This window comes from Lagenorhynchus albirostris, chromosome 21, assembly GCF_949774975.1.
Source record: "Lagenorhynchus albirostris chromosome 21, mLagAlb1.1, whole genome shotgun sequence".
In the NCBI taxonomy this organism is placed as follows: domain Eukaryota; kingdom Metazoa; phylum Chordata; class Mammalia; order Artiodactyla; family Delphinidae; genus Lagenorhynchus; species Lagenorhynchus albirostris.
The window spans coordinates 3,205,570-3,229,127 of record NC_083115.1 but is presented as its reverse complement, the minus strand read 5'-3'; the positions used below and the strand labels follow the sequence as shown (position 1 = coordinate 3,229,127).

At 54.4% G+C, this 23,558-nt stretch overlaps 1 protein-coding gene across 1 annotated transcript in view; it reads right to left on the bottom strand.

The window, feature by feature from the left end:
• SFRP1 (secreted frizzled related protein 1) overlaps window positions 1-21,912 on the bottom strand; it is a 44,332-nt gene extending 22,420 nt beyond the window's left edge. Inside the window, exons 1-2 of the mRNA XM_060136260.1 lie at window positions 21,375-21,912; window positions 16,144-16,221 (exon numbers count right to left, since the gene is read on the bottom strand). Coding sequence (XP_059992243.1) covers window positions 16,144-16,221; window positions 21,375-21,900 — 604 coding nt within the window. The 5' untranslated portion in view covers window positions 21,901-21,912. The remainder of the gene's footprint in view (window positions 1-16,143; window positions 16,222-21,374) is intronic.
• Window positions 21,913-23,558: the final 1,646 nt, after the last annotated feature.

Sequence of the window (23,558 nt, the reverse complement as noted above, 5' to 3'; positions counted from 1 at the left end):
GTGCCCTGTCTGCACCCGGCTTGCCATGGCCACTGGCCCCTCTCGGGGACAAGACTGACGCAAAGTCTCCGTCCCAGATGTTCTGAGTATCCTCTCCACCTGATGCTTTGAACTTTAGTCTTCAGGTAAGATTTGCTCCCCTTGTGACCCCAGAGATGTCTGGGGGGTGAAGTCTGTGTGTATTTTAATAACCTCTAAAATTACTGTGAAGCTCCTCTGAGAAAAGCATCACCATTAAGTATCCTGGTTCAGATCTGGTCTATCTGTAAAATGCATTCATTTTATTTTTTCTTTTTTAAGGAAAGCCAAGTGTGTGGCTTAGGTTAGAAATGCTTTAGGGAAGAGCGGCCACGCGGGGTTGCCCAGCAGAGCTGTAAGATGGCACGTGGGACCGCGGCCAAGGTCACGGGCTTGGGGTGGATTTGCAGTGTGTCCTTTCCAGGACACATCGGTACAATCTCATGGGGTCTATCCACCAGTTCTGAGAAGTATACACAATTATCCCGATTTGGCAGGTGAGAAAACTGAGGCCCAGAGAACTGGAGCTGGCCAGAGTCTCGTGGTTGACAAATCATGGGGCTGGAATAGAAAATCGGTTCTGAGGTTTGGAAAGTCCTCCCTGGAAATCACCCGCACCGTGCCTGCAAATTGGTCTCCCATCAGGCTGTCTTCCCCGCACAGGTGGAGAGGGTCCCCACTGTCCCTGGGTTTCTGAGGAAGCATGGGGGGACACGTCCAGGAGAGGGGCTGAGGTCGGGGTGCCCAGCAGCCAGCCAGGCCCCGTCAGGGGATGCGGACCTGCCGTGGACCAGTGCCGCTCCCAGGCTGCGGGTCCCACAGCTGCACCGCAACCCAGCTCCTCCGCGACGGCCTCCCACTCACTGCTCAGCTCTTCCACGCGCGCCTGAGAATGGAGACCCAGGTCCCCAGCAAGCAGGGAGGTGCCAGCAGAGATATTTATCAAGAAACCAAGTCACAGAGTTTTGCGGAGCAAAACCATAAGATTTCAGAGCTGCAAGGAGCCTTAGAGGTCACCCAGGGTGACCCCTTCAACTTGCTTAAGGAAACAGGCTCAGAGACGTCACCGACTGGCCGAGTGGCAGCGCTGGGTCACATCGCAGGACTCCAGGATTGGGGCGATTGTCTGTCACATCCCACTATCTCCTCGCACAGAAGTTTTTAAGTTTGTTTTATTGTTGCGTTTTGTGTACAGGTGGGTAAACTGAGTCATGGAGCAGTGAAGCGGCTTGCCCAAGCTGACACAGTAGGTGGTGGGACCAGGCCTTGAACTCAGGCCTGTATGACACCTCAGGCCGTGCCTGTTTCTCCGGATGGATTCTTCATATCCCAGGGATTACACCATGCCCTTCCCAACAACCCCTGCGAACCGCTGGGATCTGCCGAGGAGGTGGCTCTCGCCCAGAGAAGCAGCGGTTCTAAGTGGACTTGCTGCAAACACTGAAACCTAACAGAATCAGCCCGGCTGGCATCTGGAGGAATAAACAAAACACGGGGACTGGAGGAGGGCTCGCCGACCCGCAGAGATGGCCCTGGGCGCGCCTGCTGCCCAGAAATCCCTGCCAGGCTCCAGAGCCCTCCCGAGTCTGGGGAATCGGTGGCGGGTTCTGGAAGGCGTCTCTCTGGAGCGACGGGGAAAGGAGGAGGCCCCTGACCTCGGCCGTGGAAACTCAGCCCCCGGAGGGGTGACTGGAACCCACGCTCACCAGGCAGACACGCTGTGCACAGATCAGCGCGCTCAGACCTACCCACACGCTCAGACGCGCGCGCACACACACAAACCACACTCGCACCCCAGCCGAGGCCTCCCCCGCCCCCGCCCCCGTGTGGCCACAGCCCCTCTTGCCTCCCCCTCCAGGAGGCCCCAGACCCCCGGGGTGACTCGGCCCCACCATCACAGGCCTGGCTCCACGGGCGCCAAGCGTGCCGCCCGCCCGGCCGCTAACGACGTCTGGAGAGCAAGTGTGCAGTTTACATCGGCTCGGCTCCTAACGACCGCCGCTCTCGGGAATGACCGGCTCGGCGGTGACCCGCGTGTGGGCTGATGACACTCTCGGGCTCCTGCCCCGCGCACCCCAACGGAGGTCTCCCGGGGCCCTGACCGCAGCAGACGGCCTGCCCGGCTGCCCGAGCCGCGTGCCAACCTCATCAGAACGGCCGCCAGCGGCGCCTTCCAGTGGGTGGCCCGGCACCGGCCGGCGCTGCCCTGAGCCCACAGGCCCTCTTGTCCCAAACCTCTCACCCCTGACACCTGAGGCTCTGCACATCATTGCTTTGGATGAATGAGCACCTCCTCCTTCAGTTTTCCTCCTCCCCCTCTTCCTCCCCCTTCCCTCTCCCCTCCCCCTCCCCAGACCCTCCTCCCCCTCCTCCCCCTCTTCCTCCCATCTCCCTCCTCCCCTCCCCCTCCCCAGTCCCTCCTCTCCCTCCTCCTCCTCCTCCCCTTCTACTCCCCTCCTCTCCCTCCTTCCCCTCTCCTCCCCCTCCTTCCCCCTCCCCTCCTCCTCTTCCCCCTCCCCCTCCCCCAGCCCCTCCTCCCTCCTCCTCTCCCTCCTCTTCTCCCTCCTCTTCCCCCTCCCTCTCCTCCTCCCCCTCCCCAGCCCCTCCTCCCCTCCTCCTCCTCCTAACCCTCCCCTAGCCCCTCCCTCTCCTCCTCCTCCCCTTCTCCCCTCCTCTCCCTCCTCCCCCTTCCTCCCCCCTCCCCTCCCCTCATCCTCACCCTACCCCAGTCCCTCCTCCCCTTCCTCTTCTCCCCTCCTCCCTTCCTCCTCTCCCTCCTCCCCCTCCCCCCTCCTCTCTCTGCTCTCCACCCAAGCCCTTCACTTTAAAATAGGCTCCTGGCCCCTCATTGCCAACAAGACAAATGTTCCTTTCTTCAGCATGGCATTCAAGGCCCTGAGCTGACTTTTGACTACGCTGTCAATCTCATTTCTAGATACCCGCCCCCATACGCCTTATAAGCCGTCCACAAAGAGAATCACCACTCCCCCATATACAGAGGACGTCATGCCTATGTGTCCTGGTCTCTGAGGGGTCTACCACTTAGAATATTCTTCCTATGTCCATCTTTTTGGTGAGAAACTCCAACCAATCCTTCAGTGGACAGCACAAGGCGCCTCCTCTCTGGAGCTGTCCCGACCCCTCCCCAGGAAGACCTGCTCCCTCTCCTGTGCTCCCATGGCCCCAGTGCTTACCTGTTACAGGGATTTCAGCATTGACGACGTGATCTCATACTTGCCTGTTTTCTCCCCTCTGTCTCCTCCAGACCATAAGCCTTCTGAAGGTAGAAAGCACACCGCTGTCGTGCGCACTCACTGCTCCTGAGTCTGCACGTGATACAGCCTTCAATTCCGCCGGCATTTATGACATCTCTAACGCAAGTGCGGGACTGGGTCAACCACTCACTTCCCTCTCAAGGGCAGGGAACACCATATGGACTGGTACAGAACTGGCGGGTGCCAGGTCCCGAGAGGCAGAACACAAGCCCCATGGGGAAGCCCCCAGATGAAGCTTTGGCCTCAAGCTGGCTCCAGGAAGAGGGAGGGTGAGGGGCCCTGGTCTTCCTATGAGGTCACCTAGAGAACCCCGCCCCCCGAACACACCACACCCCCCTCCACCTCCACCACGTCTGGATGGAGGCCTGATAACGTGGGCCACTCGCCCCCTCAAGGCAGCTCAGTGCAGGCCTTCTCACTGAGAATGCAGTTTGAAAGGCTGCACACGAAAGGATGGACGGAACTGCCCCCACTACAAAGCTCCCCTGATGTGCACAGGTAAAAGCTATCTTCTGCCTGAGGTCTGACCTTCCTCGCCAAGGGCAGAGCACCTGCAGAGAGGAGACAGCCGCTCTCTTTGGCTTTGACTGTGCGGACCCCCCTCCTCCCAGGCTCTGGGAAGAAACAGTACAAACACTCCTGTCTCTGGATGTCTGTCGATCCCAAAGTCAGCATACGTAGCTTAAAGTATAAGCAGGGCCGTGTCCTCAGCAGAAGCCCAACAATCGTCCGTAGGATCAAATCTGTGCAAGACTGCCCACCTTCTGCGATCGTTAGACTTTTCAAAAGAAAACACGCGCACACGTCATATGCCTGTTTTTAAACGAATGCATGCCAAGAGTAAAGGAGCTGTCACCCTAGAGGCTGGGTGCTAGCTGGCACCTGGCACGCTGTGGGCATCTGAGCCTCCGCATCTCAGAACAAAGGCCAGGCCATGACTCTCTAGTCAGCCCCCTCCCTTTCGTGGAAGCCGCTGTAGTTGACATGAAGTTAGAGGCTGTCTTCGTAGGCTCAGTCGCCCAGGGCAGACTGCCACACTCCCCCTGCAGCCATGCCCCGCTGGCAGGATCCCTGACTCGGACCCACAGACATGCTGGTTGGGTCACCCCTGGAACACACCTGCTCACTCCGGCTGTTGCTCCCTCTGGGGCCCCAGCATCCTACCAGCGGGGAACCTGGAATCAGAAAGACCACCTCCTTCCTCACACCTCAACTCAGCCCTTGAGTCCCTGGGTTTCGGCCGAAGCGAGTCCTAACAGGACGCCGAGTCAGCTGCCTGAACCAACAGATGACCTTCTCTACCTGTGCGGATTTACCTGAATCGGGTTTTGTCAACTTAAGAAGTATTATTTGATACCATATGATCTCGCTTATATGTGGAATCTAAAATATGACACAAATGAACGTATCCATGAAACAGAAACAGACTCACAGACACAGAGAACAGACTTACGGTTGCCAAGGGGGAGGGGGTGGGGGAGGGATGGAGTGGGAGTTTGGGATTAGCAGATGCAAACTATTATATAGAGAATGGATGGGCAACAAGGTCCTACTGTAGAGCACAGCGAACTGTATTCAATATCCTGTGATAAACCATAATGGAAAGGAATATGAAAAAGAACGTATATATATGTACAACTGAGTCCCTTTGCTGTCCAGCAGAAATTAACACAACATTGTAAATCAACTATACTTCAATAAAATAAATTTAAAAAAAATTTTTTTGAAGTACTATTTGTTTTGAGTCTTAACTCCTTTCCCAGCCCTCACCTCCTGACACCAGGATGCCTTCCCTGAATTTCTCCATTAACCTTCATCTACTCTAGGGAGCCGCCCTGGATGTATCCAACCCCCACGGGAGACCCTGCCCTCCGACAGGCCTGAGAGCTGGAACCCGGCACTAAAGCAAGAGAACAGGGACTGACAAGCCTGGCTCCGGCCTGCCTCATCCTCCAGGCCCTCAGATCTGTTCAGGACTTGATGTGGAGCTGAGGCCACAGGAAGGAGCACAGGCCGTCCCTGCCACAGACACAGACCTGGGTCCAAGAGGCCCCAGTGGAGCCTGAAGGGTTTCACGTGCTTATTCCAGGCCCCGATTCTAGCTCTGCGGCCATAGCCACGGCGGTGGGGACTTCCTTCAGCCCTAAAGCCGCCTCCAGAAGCCAGCTGGATTTGCAGTGAGAGACACACCAGTGTGAACTCATTTTCAAAGGGCTCACAAAGAGCAGAGAGCACGTCTGAGGAACTCCCAGAGGAAACGTCCCAGGGAAAATGCTGACGGAAGAAAATCCCTCTTGGTTCTCCTGCCTGAATGAGACAGAGCGTCGTTTAGGGAAGCTGGTTCCTAATTTTCCCTCTGCCAAAGTCCTATTTCGGCATCTCTTTGCAACTCACAGACATCCTTTCAGAATCTGTTGTAAAGGATTTCCCTCAATTCCTGCCCTGAAGAAATACTCCTTTATTCCCCTAAATACCCGCAGGCCAGCAAGCACCCAGTACCTGCACATAAATCCCTGAGGAGCTGTCCGGACGCCGGGCCTTACACACCCACGGCTCCTCCAGCCGTGAAAGACCAGCACCGTTTCCTCTCCATCCTCAAACGTGAGCCCTGACCCTGACCCCCAAAGCCCTCGCAGGTGACATCATCTCTTCTAGGGTCCTTGCTTCCCCTCCCTGACCCACCAAGGAAATCAGGATGAGCAGGACCCAGGATGGTGCCTAAATAAGAGGTGGTACCCACAAACCCCTTCAAACGCAGCCTTCCATGAGGACCCCAAGACCAGGGTGACCCAGAAACTCCAGACTCCAGGGCTGTCTGGGAACAGGCAGTATATAACCCAGCAGCCCCTCCCTGAAAAGCCACTCTAGATAGCCGCTGTACTGTCTCCCTCAGAAAGACCTAGAAGGCTCCATTTCCTCTCATTCCATCATCACCATTCATCCGTTCATTCCCTCCCTCCCTCAGACAGGTCCTGGGCACACGTGCCTGTGCCGCCCTCACAGGGCTGGATCTTCCCCCTTTATTCCTAAATGGAGCTCTCACAACCCCCAACGAGCAGAGCCAGAGACCCTGGGAAAGCATCTCAGCCCTCTGCCCCCATCCTTCAAACTCAGCAGAATCTTCAAGGTGATTTCACCCCCGACCACCATGCCCCGGCCCCAGCTCCCAAATCATTCAACACGCCCCAGCCTCCTGCCAATTTGGTTCAACAAATGTCTATTTGCAAAGAAAACTAAGGTGGCCACTTTTGGACGGGCTGTCGGTGTGATGCAGAGGGAAGCCGGACTGAGGCTTGCCCCCTCTGAACCAGGAAGTTCCCTGTGCCACACTCAGTGGCACTCGAGCCCAGGGAGGCCCACGCAGCAGGGGCAGCTCCGGCACACAGGGGCCCTGCCAGTCCTTGGGCCTGGCAGCCCACCGGCCCGGCTGCAGGGCCAGGTCTTCCAGGGCACGGCGGGAGTGACAGTGCTGGTGACAGGCCGGGCCTCTGACACAGCAAATCTGTAGCTCAAATATTTATTGTATGCGTCTGGCTTTCACACAGAATTTGCAATCTGCCAGTTACCAGTGTTTACCTTGGTAGAAATTCACGGGAAATCTTCGTCTGAACAGGCCCAGAGTTTATTTTACTGGCAGATAAACAACTTTCTTTGATAAATCATCCATGTGACAGTGTTCCTGAAAGACTAAACAAAGATTTCAAGTGCAATCTATAGGGCTTTGAGAAGCCTTCCAAAGCTAATGCATGTTTAATTGGCTGCTCCACGCAGGCTGGGGCAGGGCGAGGGCCTGACATCTCTTTGGCCATTTGCTCTCCTTTGAAAAATAAATACAGATTGGAGTTTCTGGCTCATTTCTGAAAAACTGGAAGAAACCTGCCAATACTTAAATGCTCACTTGCTTCTGAATATGGCCTATTTCTTTGGCTCACGGGAGTGCATATCACAGATATCACAGCTGCTGGAAAAAACGTGAAAACTGCCCCAGAGTCAGTGCTTGGGAGAAGGGGACAACACGGAGGGCTCTAAGGTCTCTCTTAGACCCGATAAATCATGAGCAGAAAAACTCATATCAGGAATAAGGTTTCTAAAAATCACTCAAAAACAAAAGAACAAAGTTCAGTGGACGTGTCCTAGAATCAGCAAATACTCAATCCAAGCTCTACGTATTCTGTGGTCATCACTGTCCGATGACTTCCAGTTTTTACAGTGACTTTAGGGTGTCATTTCACTAAAGCCCGGACTGTCTCACTTCTGGTATTTATAGGGTTGCTTTTGGTTTGGTTTTGGTTTGGTTTTGGTTTTGTGAACTTCAGCACCTTGAAGCCGCATCAACCTTTTAAAGTTTTCCCCAGTGGGGTTTGTAAAAGATTTCTCCAGTTTAATCCTCTACTAACCAGAAATTCATCAGGACATTCCATTCCATTTCCTAACATTTTGTGCCAAGCAAGCTGGTTTTATTAGTGCTTGCATCCTCCTACCGAGGCCAATTTCTATCCTGAAACAATTCTTTCCAATAAGAAGAGATAATAATGGTTATGGCTGGAGCAGGCGCCATGTTCCAGGAACATGCTTGACTGACCCAATTCTCCAGGAACATGCTTGACTGACCCAATTCTCCTCCCAACACAGTCACACAGGAATCACCATCCACAGGTGATGGAGACAGGCTCAGAGAGGTTAAGAGACTTTCTCGTGGCCGCTCAGCTTATAAGGGTGGGATTTCATCCAAGTCTGTCTGGCCTGAAGCCTATGTTCTTTCTATGCAACAGCACCGCCTGCCCCTCCACAAAGAAACCAACGATCGCCGAGCTCTTTCCCTGTGTCAGGCACAGGCATCAGTCCATTTATACCCGGCAAACTCTGAGAGCATCCAGTGCCCCTTCCCAGAGAGCCTCGTCTCCCATTCCTGGCAGGATAGGAACGTGATGGGCATGAGGCGACATGAAGGAAGAAGGGTGTGGAATCCAGACTGGCTACCCAGCTAAGAGCTGCTGGGAACAAAACCGGTAAGGGATGCCAGGCAGAGAGTGGCCTTGGGCAATCTGATGACTAACTCCTTTATCTGAGTCTTATTTTCCTCCATCTGTAAGCTGAGCGCCCTGCACTGGCTGATCTTTGAGGTCCCATCCAGCTCAGCAGATCTTCAGAATGACAAAGGGGTATGGAGGAGCAAAGCAGCGCCCAGAGAAATGCGCGAGCAGCCCCCCTTGTCTCAGCTCATCCTCTACGCCCCTCCTTCTCCACCCACCCCCAGAAAGCCTCCAGGGAACAGAGGTGAACTTGAGGGTAAACCCTTCCCTTGGCTTCCCTTCTCCATGACCGTTTATATACACATCAAATGATAAGGAGGACATGATGCTAAGTGAAATAAGCCAGACACAAAAGGACAAACAGTGCAGGCTTCCACTTACACGCGGTACCTGGAATAGTCAAAGTCAGAGACAGAGAGTACAGTGGCGGTTCCTGGGAACTGGGGGGAAGGAGAAGGGCAGTTAGCGTTTGGGTGCAGGGCTTCAGTTTGGGATGAAGAAAAATCGCCAAAGATGGATGGTGCCGATGGCGGCACAACAGTGTGAAAGCGCTTAATGTCACTGAGCTGTACACCTAAAAAGGATTAAAAGGGTGCATCTGGGCTTCCCTGGTGGCGCAGTGGTTGAGAGTCCGCCTGCCGATGCAGCGAACACGGGTTCGTGCCCCGGTCAGGGAGGATCCCACATGCCGCGGAGCGGCTGGGCCCGTGAGCCATGGTCGCTGAGCCTGCGCGTCCGGAGCCTGTGCTCCGCAACCGGAGAGGCCACAGCAGTGAGAGGCCTGCGTACCTCAAAAAAAAAAAAAAAAAGGGTACATCTTATGTCATGTATATTTCATCACAATAAGTTTTTTTTAAAAAAGGAGGGGAAGGCAGTGAGGCGGGGCCCCTCAACAGGAGAATCACGGAATGGCAGGTTGGAGGGCGCCTCAAAGGGCACCCAAACCCCGCGGTCTGGCAACTGACCGTCCCAAGGAATAACCTCTTCGGAGCTGGACTCATCGACAAAGAGGGAGCAGTCACATGCCCCCCCACCCCACCCCGCCACGTGTCTTGGGTCAAAGAAAGCAACGACTCCAGCAGGATGTGAGACCGGGAAGGGCTGGAAACAGGATTCGGCTCGGGAGAGGTGTCAACTGAGAGCCTTGGAGCTGCGCACCCGGCTCCTCTAGTGAAGGGAGGCCTCGTCTGCTGGGAACAGAGGGCTGGGCCACCCGTCCTTGCCAAGACCCCCCCAGGATGAACAGGTAGTGAGTCCAGCGGGTGTGCGGGGCCCAGGGCTGGGCTCCTTACACCAGCTCATCTGCTCCTCACTAAAACCGATGCTGGGTATTAATGTCACCTCGCAGGGAAACCGAGGCCTGGAGAGGTTCTGAGATTTCCCAGTGTTGCCCGGCGTACGTATAGGGGCAGAGGGAGAAATGAACTCAGCTCCAGGGGAGCCGCCTCCACCCGTGGATCCTGGGTTTCTGGGTCCTTTCTCATTTCAATATACTTTCTCAGGGCCAAATATGCTAAAGCAAAGTGCTCCTATTGACATTTGCCTTATCTAAGAATCCTCCTGCCAGGTACAGCCAAGAGAGAATTAAATGCGCAGAGTGCTCACCAGAGGGGGAAACTTGGCTCTTTTCCCAGCTTTTCCTCGCGGAGCCTCAACATGGCTTCAGAGCGCAGAGTGGTCCCCATGGGATCTCGGCCCAAACTGCCCGGGGCTTGATTCCCCCAGCCAGGCCCCCAGCTCTCCACTGGGAGGCCGTGGAATCGCCACCATGACCCACCCAGCCCATTGGAGGGCTTCAAAGGCCCTCAAGGGTTCAGCAGTGGTCTCTGCACGGAACAAGCCCCCCCCATCACGGGCAAAGGATTTAGGATGGGCCACAGGCCACGAGCTGGGAGTGGCATTTCCAGGGCACCTAAAGCTCTGACCCCGTGTTTCCCTGAATGGGAAATGCCATACAGCTCCTTCCAACTATTTCCAGATCTGTGGATGGGCTGTGTATTTTAGAGACCTTCACTGACAATAAAAACCAGTTGTTTTCAGCCTACCAACTCCACCCCGGGGTTACAGTTCCTTCCTCTATGTCTATTTAATTTTACTTTGACTGAACTAGATTTCTAGATATTAGGGCTTTTTTTTTTTTTTTTAACATATACACTCAGTCACCCAAAACAGGGATGCAGTTTCCCTCGAATTTAATAAACAAGTTACACATACTCGTCTGGAAAGAAGTTTTCTCCTTTTACAAAAAAGGAAAGCCATAAACAACAAGGTCCTACTGTATAGCACAGAGAGCTATATTTAATATCCTATAATAAACCATAACGGAAAAGAATATTAAAAGATGTATATATATAACGGGATCATTTTGCTGTACAGCCAAAATTAACACAACATTGTAAATCAACTATACTTCATTTAAAAAAAAAAAAAGAAAACTGGAAAACAAAATAAAACCAGTGCTCTGTTACTTTTTGCCTACAAGGTGCATCTACTGCCAGAATAATATCGTCTATTCACCGGTTTTCCATAAGTACTAGTGGAATGGGATAATAGTGAAAAAGGAGGATATACAATGGTTAGGTCAAAAAAAGGCGACCCGTACAATAAGTTAAAAGGTAAGTCTAAATTATCCCAATTGCTAGTCATCTGGGAACATTTTAATATTACATAATTTTTACATTGTTTTTCTCACTTAAATACAACCTGATCTTGTGATATAAATGTACTCGTTCCCATTTAACAACTGCGAACATTAAGGAAAGGCATTTCCACGCACACTGTAGAAAATCTAGGATTTGTACCCAGATGCGTACTATTATAATATTTTTGGATTTAAAAATTCCTATATTATTCATCTTTGTGAATTTTAAGATGATGCAACATAAAACCAGGTTGTAGTTACTTTAACAGAAAATAAACTGGAAATTAAACCACTCAAAAAAAAAAAAAAAAGGCGAATTTCCATCTCCCTACCTTGCCCACACACTGTCATTCACACACACGTCCAACGAACTTTCATTTTATGCCTACCGCGGATAAGACACCATACCAAGGACGATTTAACTACACACAGGCCTTGTTTTGTTCATTCTAAGACACAGATTCTCTTCACATTTTAATGTGAAGTATGTTTTCTCTGTGGGCGGGGCATCTCCCGTGATGGATGGTGTATCCCGCGATCAATGGGTGTCTTACCGTTAGGTAAAATATGGTATCAGAGACAGATTCTGCTCTCAAGCAGCTTACAGATGTTGCAATTACCGCGCTGGCAGCTACCGTCTCCTCCTCTGTGGGAGGAAACCCAAGGTTTAGTTTGGAAAGGCTGAGCCTCCTTTTTGCAAGAAATCAAACAATGCACCTCCAAACAGCAGCCCAGCCAAAACACCTTGAAAGCAGAGTGAGCCAGAGTGAGAACAAATTAGTGAAGGTCCAGAAACCGCCGAGAATGCTTCTTCTAGGAAATACTCCCAAACACTAATGGTGAGAGCCAATTTTTTTCTCTTTCCTCTTTGCCTCAGTTTAGTGTTGCAGTGTACAGTTTTACTCTTTATGAGGAAACATATAAACGGGGGAAAAAATACTTCCAGAAGGCAAGGAAAATTTCTAGGGGCCAAGAAATCTTTTTCCACAACCAGAAAATACTGGGCTAAAGAAGTGGCCACTTGAACTCAAAAAAAAAAAAAAAAAAAAGGAGAACCTGAACTTTCAAAAAAAAAAAAAAAAGAGGAGAAGCCAGTACAAGAGGAAGCTCTGAACTGTCTTAGCAGAAGTATATTATCCCACACATTTCTACCAGGAAAGCTCAAGGGTGTTTACAGATCCAGAAGCTAGAGAGTGGCCAGAGGCAGGATCCTAACCGCACAGCCATTATAAATCAGATCCCCCATCCCTGGGATAAGCTGAGCTGAAGGAAAGACAGTTATGGGTGCTGAGTTGTTAACAGCAGGATTATTAGTGTGGCAGCTTGCAAATAATATATTGACCCGTCGAAGGGAGAACAGCAGCATCCTGCTGTCATGGAGCAGGAAAAGCAGCGAGAAAACAAGCAGCAGGGCCGGTGTTCTCATTGAAGCCCAGCAGGCAGCCTGGCCGCCATGTTGAATCCACAGACTTTGCACCGTCTAACTTCTGGCCGTCACACATCTGGTGCTTGATCCAGGCTGATCCAGCTGCATTCCTGAGCATCAGCCCACAGGTGTTTCTACTGAGGCTTTTCCCTGCTGGGGGCAGAATATGTGCTCTGAACTGAGGAGGTACAGTGCAGGGGTGGAGAGAACCAAGCAGACCTGCCAGAGAGTTAAAAATGCACCGCCCGGCGCAGTGGTTAAGAACCCGCCTGCCAATGCAGGGGACACGGGGTCGAGCCCTGGTCCGGAAAGATCCCACATGTTGCGGAGCAACTAAGCCCGTGCGCCACAACTACTGAGCCCTCGTGCCACAACTACTGAAGCCCACGCGCCTAGAGCCCGTGCTCTGCAACAAGAGAAGCCACCGCAATGAGAAGCCCATGCACCGCATAGAAGAGTAGCCCCCGCTAACTGCAACTAGGAGAAAGCCCACACGCAGCAACGAAGACCCAACACGGCCAAAAATAAATAAATAATTTTTTAAAAAATTGTGCCGCCCGGGGAGCCGGTGATAGACCGGGCAGGCCCAGCTCTACGGGGGCGGCAGGGGTCTGAGGACGCACTGGCAGGAGAGGGCGAGGGCGTGCTGACCCAGAAGGAAAGCACCCCTTGTTCCTGGAGTTCCCAGGGAGCCTTCCAACAACCTGATGTCTTCCCACAGGGGATGTCAGGGCCGCTTAAAGCAAAGTTTGATCCCTGGAGTAGGGAGTAAAGCATTCTTTTTCTTCTCTGTTGTGTGTCAGCTTGCCCTGCTGCATTTCTTTGTCTCTTAACTGAATCCCATCAGCGTGGCTGACTACCTCCCTTACTTGAAATGAGCTGAGCTAGGAAACAAGTTTCTCAACAAGGCTGCATTCTCCAGGGTGCCGAGAAGGGCAGAGCTGAGCTCAGCCCCTGCAGAGAGACAGAGAGAGAGGAAAAAAAAATCCTATTTACTGCCTTATGAGACCATGACACACAGAAAACCCATAAAAGTCTCTCCTGCATTCAGATAAAGAAGCCTGGCGTCCAGGACACCCAAGCAAGGAGGAGATAAATGCCTCCAGGAGGGAGCCCAGCGGCTGTTCATCTTCTCCTAAGGGGGGAAGGCAGCGTGACAGCGAGTAAAAGAACTCCAGTGGGGCAAGTCAGACGCCTTATTTGTGAAATAAGTGGACTTGATAGGATGACCTGGAGGATCCAGGAGAATTCAAAAGTTCTAGGAACTCAAGAAGGAGATAATCTCCCGGTGAAAGGAACACAGTCCCAAACAGCCAATCAGATTGCCCAGGCCCTGGCTGGTTATTAAAATAAGATACACCCCTGGCGCCTGCACGCAGGGAGCCACTGCCGCGGGAGAGGATGTCCCTCCCCAGTAGGCTTACCGCAGCCCCCTCCACACCTTTCCCCTTCACCCAAAGGTCAACCTTCACACTCAAATTCTTTCCCAAGGTTTGCTTCTTCAGCCCATGTCTAGCGAACGGCTCTAGTTTAACAAGTTGCCACTAAAGCCCCCAACAAAAGCAGATTGGTGGGTTACTGAGAATCTGAACGAGAAGGTGCAGATTCTCTTCTCAGGGCTGCCGAACATCCTTCGCCTGGAGTCTCCACGGCGCCCCCTTCAGGCGGTGAGTTCTATGACACCACGATTCTCTAGGAAATCACCGATTCGTGCTTGGTCGGGGTGAAGAAATTTCTTTAATGAAATTTTCGTCTATTCTAGGTCCGTATTTGAGGACACGGTATCTAGCACAGAGCTCTGCACTCAAGAAATGTTGAGTGACCGACTGGACGCGTGGCTCAGTCAATGACTGGACACATTGAATCTGAGTCGCGTCCTCCGCACACGCAGTCCCGGGAGAAGTCATCCCGGGAGAAGTCATCTGAACGTAGAACATCAGCTAATATATTACCTTTCAGAGTGGGCTCTAATACGATTGCCTGGAGTTGCTGAAACGTCAGGGAGTCGACTTCTAAAAGTGAGTGTGGTGATTTATACACTATCGGAAGAGGGTCAGTGAAATCTAAAGGCGGCCCCTGAGTATTATCCACACTGCCTCCGGCCCCCCGCAAGGAAGGATGCTTCGGGATAACAGCCACATCCGAGCAGATTCTTCCTGCCACCCCCTCACCCCCCCCCAATCACGCAGCAAAAGGCTTCTCATCAGGACTTCTGAGAGATTTTATTTCTGGCCTTTTTCTCGATGCCCAAATGCCTCTTTGGGAAGGAATCTCGCGCCGTTTGCGGAAGGAAAGCTTGTGACTCGGACAGGCTGGGGCCGCGCAGACTCTGCCGCAGAGACCCGCCAGCCTCGCCCGGGCGTTGGGCTCCCCTTGATGGAGCAAGGGTGTGAGCGTCAACAAGCAAGTGTCACCGCCGTCAGACGGAAGGGTCATCAGAGTTTGGGAACATTGCTGCAGGTCCCTCTACAATTTATCTGAGTTCATTTAAAATGGCAACCAGAACAAAGGATGTGACTCAAACACAAGCAGTGGAATGCTTGGGAGACGAAATCGTCCCAGCGGTCATTCACCAAGAACCAAGAAGGCAGGCAGAGATACTCAATGCAGAAATAAGGCACTAAAAAACGTGTGCATTCTCAAGAAGCTCTCTGTGGCAAAGGGTCAGAATTCGCCACTTCCCGCCTTCAGTCACAATGACAAATACCTGAGACTACACCTGTCACATGTACCATTTCCTTCAGCTTACAAGTGCGCACATACACGTGTGCAGCTCTCCAACACGGCACTTTGCCAGCACGAGGCCCTTTCACGTACTTTATTATGCTTGGTTAGTGAAAACCCGGAGTAGGTAGCCCTGGATGGACGTAAACACTCACGTTACCTACCATCATGCTTTCCCTGGGAGGAATTCTGTAAGAAATCCAGCCTCGGGACACAATGGCCAGAATCGTGAGAACCTGTCCTTGGCAAAGCAGGCCTGGCGGCAGGCACTTCTCAGCATCCATATACAATAGAGGCTGGAGGGAGTCGGCCCTTCAAAAGGATGCAGTTCACGTCTACTTTTCCGGAGGACAGCCGCCCACGGTGTGTGAAGCTCGGTCTTCTGCAGGGCAGACTACCGGGGACCGTCCCTGAGAGGCTCCCTGAGATCAGCCCCCGGGGCCACATCCAGCCCTTCTCCTAGGGCTACAAGTGCTCATCCAGAATTGCCTTTTAGCCCGGAGTGATTTGCGAAGAAGGGAAGGAAAACCCCTCACTGTGGGATTGTCAGTTTCCTGGCCTGGAAGGACCTGAGAGCCGCCGCACCCACTACCCGCCCGCCCCGGCAATGCCCTAAGCGCATGGAGACTCCCCTCCCAGATCCTGGGCAGAGTGGTGCTGACACCTAGGGGTGGATGGAAGAAGAGCTGTGCCGAGAGGCCAGCCCAAGCCGCCTGCTTTCCCCCAGCTCCTCTACAGCTCTCCCCAAGCCTGCCTCCCTCCACTCCTCGAGAAGGTCCCCCCAAACCCGCCAAGTGATCCCACACACGGAAGAACAGAAGCCAAGTTTGACTTTCATAAAAACCGGCCGGTTCCCCATCCTATCTGGCCTTCCATCTGCCTGAGAACAGCAGCCGTCCGGGGAGGATGGAGGGAGAGAATACACATCTCCAAAAAGATGCTCCCACAGGCTCTGCACCACGGATGCAGAATGGGAGCAGCCAGGGATGCCCAACCTCCCGGAGGCGGCCAGGGGCGCTTTCTTACCAAACTCGCTGGCACAGAGATGCTCGATTATGGCTTCAGATTTCAGCTCGTTGTCACAGGGAGGACACACCGTCGTGCCTAGGAAGGGCAAGGGGAGAACAGGAGCTGAGTGACTGCGGTGGAACGCGGGGAGGACCTGCCCCTGGGGCCCGGATCAGCCCAGGGACCAGGCTGGAAGGAGTTAAAGGTCTTCTGGAATTCCTGATAGGGCAACTTGAGAAAAGACGAGTCCTGGAGACCAAAACAGATGCATAGTTTCTTGAAAATCTGGGGACTAGAGCTGTTGAATATGGTACAACTATGAAAACCAACATGATGTGGGGCTGGATGGGGCGGGTCCTGAGTCGTGGCTTGATGGATGTGGTGGGTCCCTAGGAGAAGCTGACTTGTAACCAAACACTTCTACCCCAGTTGTTTGCCCCCGGTTCTTTCTCCCCTCTCCTTGAAATACCCCCCTCTGATTCCTGCCCACTTCCTGTTCCCAAACTCCCCAAAAGACGACCGATCCGTCCGACCAGCTCTCCAGGAGCCAAGAAAGAAAATCAGCCCGACTCACAAACTCCAACCACAGGCCCTGAACACCCCTCCCCAGAAGGGCTATTGCAGCAAGCTCCTGCCAGGGGCGGGAAGCAGGAGAAGCTGGTGGGGGCTGGGAATGGCACCAGCCCTGCTGCCCAAGGGAAGGACTTGGCGAGACATGGGAGAGACCCTCTGGAGGCGTTTTCACACTGTGAAGGGCTTTGAAGAGGAGGTGTGTGTGCTGAGGGATGGGGGCCACCGGGGGCAGCTGAGGCCCCGGGGGAGGGGGAGGCCTCGGAGGCCAGGGCCAGCGGGTCCTCCCAGCCAAATGCTGCTGATGCTGGAGAGACCCCTGGGAGGTAAGGGGGCTCTGTGGAAGGGCAGGGAGAGAGCGGCCCAGTGGGATCGCCAGAAGGGAAGGTGGCTTGGCACCACCGCCGCCATCCCACCGTCACCTCCATCATCTATCAGACAACTTGGAGTTTTATCCATGATGCGGGAAAGCACGAGCACATTCTAAGGGTCCTCCACCTCGGCAGCACTGGTGGAGGCCATGCCCGGCCACGCTGGGGGGGGGGCAGTCACCCCCAGGGAGGACGGGGCGCTGAGTGACCTTCGCTCCGACTCAGGCTCTTCATCCTCTTCCTCCCCCTCCGTCTTCGTGGCTCCTCTGGCGGCATCTCCTTCACCTTCGAGCACTTCTATGGCTCAGAGAAACAGGCAGAGCCTCCCACGGTGGGTGAGAAGGGAGCTGTACAGCCCTCCGTGGCCAGTGCCGCCCCCAGGACGCAGCTGGTCCCCAGCTCCGGGGAGGTGATGCGCGACCCCCCTGCCCCACTTCCAAGCAGGGTCCCTGCGAGGCGCAGCAGAGGCCGTACACCTTAGTCTTTACTGACAGATCCCTGTCCCACCTTTACTTTGTGCCCAGGGCCGCACTCCATCCAGAGTCCTGCAGCAAGAACCACAGCCACGCCCCGAGCAGGAGACCATGGGGCTATATTTTGGCCCGGATGCTGAAAATGTGCTTTTCAGCCAGAACTTAAGATCGGATTCCAGAGGTTGTGTTTCTGACCAAAGGGAAAAACTCACCCAGAATTTTGCATCATGGTTCTTGCTTCCACGGGGAGAAAAACGGCAAGGAAATCCCGCAACGTGGGAAGGGCCGTGGTATCTACTTCGGGAGTGTGGACTGTGCTTTGGGGCTTTCCTTGTTTGGGTTATTTTTTTTCAGTGGAAGTTATCACGTTGCATAGTTCTATGAATGTGACCTTGACCAAACAACCTGCAGGGCAGGACTATCTGAATACAAACACCGGATTCCCCTGGTTCGCTCACATCACCTTGTCTGAACGCTCTGAGTTCCCCGATCCGACTGGCGGCCCGGGCTCAGCTACGTTTGGCCCTCAGCGTCTCCCAGGCGGGCAGGAGCTGGCTGCAGTGAGTTCTGCGCGTTCGCGCGGCTTGCCCCCACCCACAGCCGACTGTGGAGCAGCTCTAGACTGTGTAGGGCGCTATTAATCTGCGGCCTCTCTGGATCGTGCTGGGGGGCCCTGCGAGCGGCCCGAGCAGGAGAAATCCACCCAGTCATCCATCAGAGCGGCAGAACTAAATGGCTGTTTTAAGGTGTATTTAAAATAATGTTTAAAGCAAAAGAACCAAAAACCAAAAGGTTTTGTGTTTCATCAGTAGTTAAGGGAGAGGATGGGAAAGTCCAACACTGGAATCAAGAGTAAGTGGATTTTTAAAAATCAATGCACACGGCACACACCCCCACACAGCACACACACACATACACACAGAGAACACACTCACACAGCACACACACACACGTACACACACGCACACACAGCACACACACACGCACACACACGCACACACACACAGCACACACACACATGCACACGGCACACACATCCCCACACAGCACACACCCCCACACAGCGCACACACATACACATGCACACACACACAGCACGCACACACACAGCACACACACACGCGCACACACACAGCACACACACACACACACACCCCACACACACACAGAGCAGGTCTTCCCTGGCCAGCTCTTCAATACAGGGAAGGGACCCTAAGGAAGGCTCCCGAGAAGGATGAGTGCACCGTGGCCTCTGCAATCTGTGACTAAAACAGCCAGGCTGTTTTAACGCACAACATGCCTAATCAACAACAAAATAAAACTAAAGGTATGTGCTCGTTCGCAGAGCTTGAATCAGTGAAACCTGGCTGGGAGGAGGAACGACAATTTATCGGCCTGGGAATGTACAGGTCTAATGCAAGGGCAAGATTTAGAAATAACTTTCCTGAAAACAAACAAACACACACTTTTCCTCTCCCATAACAGATGCTGAAGCAGCTTGGGCATCAGCCTTTTGGGGGTGGGGGGGGTGTCTTTTGACTCAGTCTCATTATCAAGTTTATCTTTGATAACATGCGGCCCCAAAGGCCTGCCCAATACCCCCAAACGGCGCTTGTCCAAGTATGTGAACAGAAACCAGCCTGCGGCATGCAGAGATGTGCCGCTGCTTTGAAAATTCCATTTTAAGTTTACAGAATAAAAAGAAATAAAGAATAAAAGTAGGGCATGTATACTTGGTCTCCTCCAAAGTACCAGTTCTGATGCTGCAGCCACCAGCCGTAAGGCTACGAGGACCAGTCTCCACCTGCCCTACACACACACACACACACACACACAGCCCTCCCACCTCCGGGCTCAGCTGACAGTCAGTGGCCTCTCGGCCCCAGAGGACTGACTCCTATAGGGGGTCCCTCCCACTGAGGGGCCGCAGTCCTGGGCAGGAGCGGAGCCTCCCCCAGAGCCTGTCACCAAAGACTCGGTGGGGACAACCGGGTCCCAAGTCCCACACGGGACTGGTCCCTTCATAACTGTTCTCTGTGTGCAGCTGGTCTCAGGAGGGTGACGACCTGAGCACTCCTGGGATGGAGGGAGGAGAGGAGATGGTGCAAAGGGCAGACTTCGGGAGCAGCCCAGTGGGACACAGCCAAGGAGTCAAAGCCTCCAAGAAGAGAGCCCGGGTTTGGTCCCCCTACCACCACTCTGCCACCCCTGCCTTTGGGGCATCGAGGTGGAGGATGCTCATCCCTTCACAAGTAGGCAGCCCAGCCAGCACCCCTACCTTCCCGTCAGAAGGGCTTCCCCCTCAGAAGTGTTCTGTCGCTGATTGTACCAGAAAGGGGCACTTGGGGGGTGCACTCAGCCCCAGCAGAGCTGGCCGCGGCCTCCGGGGGCAGGGCTGGGCTAGTCTGCCCGCCGGCAGTGCCGACGGGGAGAAGGAAAATCCCGTGGGTTCCACGCGGACAGAACACAAAGCGCTTTGTCCGCTCCAGGTAACGGCTCGGCTCCCGTTCTCAAAGGGCTGCGCCTCCCCGAAGGTGAACTCTGTGCAGACCCCCAGGAAAGGGGAGCAGCGGGACCCAGACCTTGCCCCCGCAGGCGGGCCGCTGCCCTGCCCACCCGCCAGACCTGCCACCCCACACCCGCCCTTCTGGACCACCTCCTCCTTCCCTGGAATAAGCCAAGGCATTCAAAGTTCGGGGTGCCCTTTCCCGGGACTACCCCGCCCTCACTCTGGGGAGTACGCCCCTCGGGGGACCTTTGTGCTTTGGCATCCCTTGGAGATGAACTGAGTCAGCAATGAGCAGGTTCCCCCCACCCTAAACCCGTTCCTCAAAAGCCCCTGGGATGCGGACCGCTCTGCTCGGCGCCCTGGGTATGGACCTCCACCTCTTTGAGCCTCAACTCCGCTTCCGAAGAATTTGGGGTTGAATTCCCTCCTCTAAAAGTCAGGCCACAGTGCTGGGCTGTTTTCGTTGGCTTGTTTGTTCTGTGGGGTTTTGTTTTGGTTTATTTGCTTGTTAACTTGTTTCGTTCTGTTTTGTTGCCTCCCCGGGATGGTTTTTCCTCCCCCTCACCCCCACCAAGAACTGCCCTTTAAGTGGAAGGGGTTTCAGAGAAGTACCTCCGGCTCATCCCTGGGGCTGTTAGGAAAGCCTCCAATCTGCGGAGCCTCGCTCCCCAAGGGGAGCTGAGCCATGAGCTAATGACAATTTTATCTTTCTAATTACCTGAGGATTTGTGTAAATGAGAGAAGCAGGGGGTATGCAAGAATGAGGGAGAAGAGCCTTTCCATCCCGCCCCCGCCCAAACCTTCCCGAAGCTGTTAACTGAAAGGGGTAGAGAAACAGAAAGCCTCGCAACTTCTGAACTTTTTTTCTCGGCCAGTTCTGAACCAGTCCTGGAGCTACTTGGCTGAATGACTAGCTAAGGAAAGCGTTTAAAAAAAAAAAAAATCCTCCTCAAACCTAAGAAAATAAACAAAGCTGCACCTTAGCATTTGCTCGGCCTTTCTGAGCTTCCCAGATCTGGGGTTTAGGCTTTTTTTTTTTTTTTCCCCCGGCGCATCCCGTCTGGGGGGTTCAAAACTCCGATAGGGACTCGGTTCCCTCGCGAGGGACAGAAGCGCTCTTCTGGGAGCCAGAGCTAAGGCTTTGTTTCACCGTTGACTGGATCCCAGGACAGCGGCTCCAGGACCCGGACCGGGTGCGCGCGGGGCTCGCCCCGCCGGGCACCACCTCGGACGGGCCGGTAGCTCTCAAGGCGGTCGGGCACGGCCGAGAGCACGTCCCCGGTCCCGGGGCGCAGCGCGGACAGCCCCGGGAACCCCCCGCCTCACCTTGGGGCTTGGAGGCCTCGGTGGCGTTGGGCGGGGTCATGGCGATGCAGACGTCGCCCTCGGGGAACTTGTCGCACTTGAGCATCTCGGGCCAGTAGAAGCCGAAGAACTGCATGACGGGCTCGCACGAGTCTCGCACGGCCTCGCAGAGCCAGCGGCACGGGTAGATGGGCCGGTCCAGGCAGACGGGCGCGAAGAGCGAACAGAGGAAGACCTGGGTGCCGATGTGGCAGTTCTTGTTGAGCAGGGGCACCCAGCTGCTGGCCTGCTGCTTCACCTCGGCCATGGTCTCGTGCTCCAGCAGGTTGGGCAGCACCATCCTCTTGTAGCCCACGGTGTGGCACAGCCGCAGGTCCACCGGGATGTCCACGCACTGCGGCGGCTTGGTGTAGAAACGCCCGCTCTGGTACGCGCCGACGTCCGACTGGAAGCTCACGTAGTCGTACTCGCTGGCCGAGCCCGCGGCCAGGAGCCCGGCGGCCAGCGCCAGCAGCGCGCCCGCCGCGGCCCAGCGCCCGCCGCCCATGCTCGGCGCCCCGGCCCCTGCGACGCGGGGCGTCCTCAGCCACCTCCCCGCGCGCGTCCCGCCGCGAACTTCCAGGAGCCCCCGGGCACAAAAGGCGCCGTCCGCACCCGCGCCAGGCGCTGGCGGGGCGACCCTGGGGAGCTCGCGCGGGGAGGCGAGCGCGCGGCCCGAGTGCGGCCCGGCTCCCGAGGCGGCGGGACCCGAGTGTCCGGCGCTCCCGCGGCCGAGCCCTCCGAGCCGCGCCGGCCAATCAGCGCCGGCCGCCGCGAGCGCTCCGGGCCCGCCCGTCAGTCACCCGCGTGGCCGGCCAATCGGCTCGCGGGCGGGAGGGGTCGGCTCCCTAGAACTCAGCGCAGGTCAACACCCCTTAAAAACAAAACCAAAAAATAAATAAAGGAAGGAAGAAGGGGGGGAAACGAGAATAAGAAGAAAAAAAAAAAGGAAGAGAGAGTGAGGACGAAGAGAAGCGTGCGGTGGGTAAAGACGATGTTTAATGCTGCTGTTAACTTGAGTCAGATGGCAGGAAAGTAAGGAAGCTTAACAGTACTTGCAAGTCCATGAGATAATCAAGACTTTTTTTTTTTTTTTTTTGCAAACAGTTTTCCCTAACTTTATGCAGCAGCCCACCTCCTCGGTGTTGTTCTCTGTGGCTGCAGACGAAGATGGGCCGTTTCCGACAGACCGGGGCTCAGGAAGGCTGCGGCGAAGGAGGTCTGCTTTTCAATCCCCAGCCCGTGGGGCTCGGCTCCCGCAAGGGCCAGGCGAAGGTGTCGTCAGGCTGTTTGCTGGCTTAAAAAGGCAGCGCCTTTCCAGGTGGGATAACCGAATGACGGCCCTCCGACAACCCGGAGGCAGTGAGGCAGGAAAGGGTGCTAACAAAGGTGTTAACTCTGCGAGAACAGTTTAAAAAAAGAAAAAGAAGAAGAAAAAAAAAGAGCCCTACTCAAGGCCCAGCCCAAGAGCACGTCTGTGTGTGCACGCATATGCACATTGACATGTTTGTGGTCTAGAAAGCCAAAACATTAAAAACACATGTGCACTTATCAGCGTGGCTTGTGTAAATATCAAGTCCATCACTCAGGCACACATGCTACATTCAGAGCTGGCCCAGGAACTTCAAGTCAAAAACCAGGGGTTCCGTTAAAGCAGGAGGCAAGAGGGAAGTCTTAGCAGAAACAGCCCATCCTTCCCATCCAGCCCCCCGGGAAATGAAGTCCCTCTGCCACTGCCACCTCAGAGTTCCTGGGGATTCTTTGTATGTTTCAAACGGGACCCTGAGAGGGAGGCTCAAGCTTCAGGGACCTGAAGTGTGACCACAACTGACCCCAGGGGCAGAAGACAGCAACAGCAGTTCCTGAGGTTAACTGGGTCTCCACACTGCTTGTGTCCTGAAATGTGGGGTGGAGGGCGGCCAAGAACGCTGCAGACCACATCTGAGCAGTGTGGCACCTCCCCAGGTGGCAAATGGCCACAGAGCTCCGGGCTCAAGGCAGACACCGGAGGAGGCGCTGCCTTGCTGGGCCAGCTTGTTTGTAAAGCTCTGGGGAAGCTTGCTTTAGATTCTGCAGACCAAATTTCTTGATGGACACATTCCAAGTCAAACGACTAGAGTTTCTGAAGAAGCGAGGCTATTTTCTTAAAGCCCTGGTGCCCCTAAC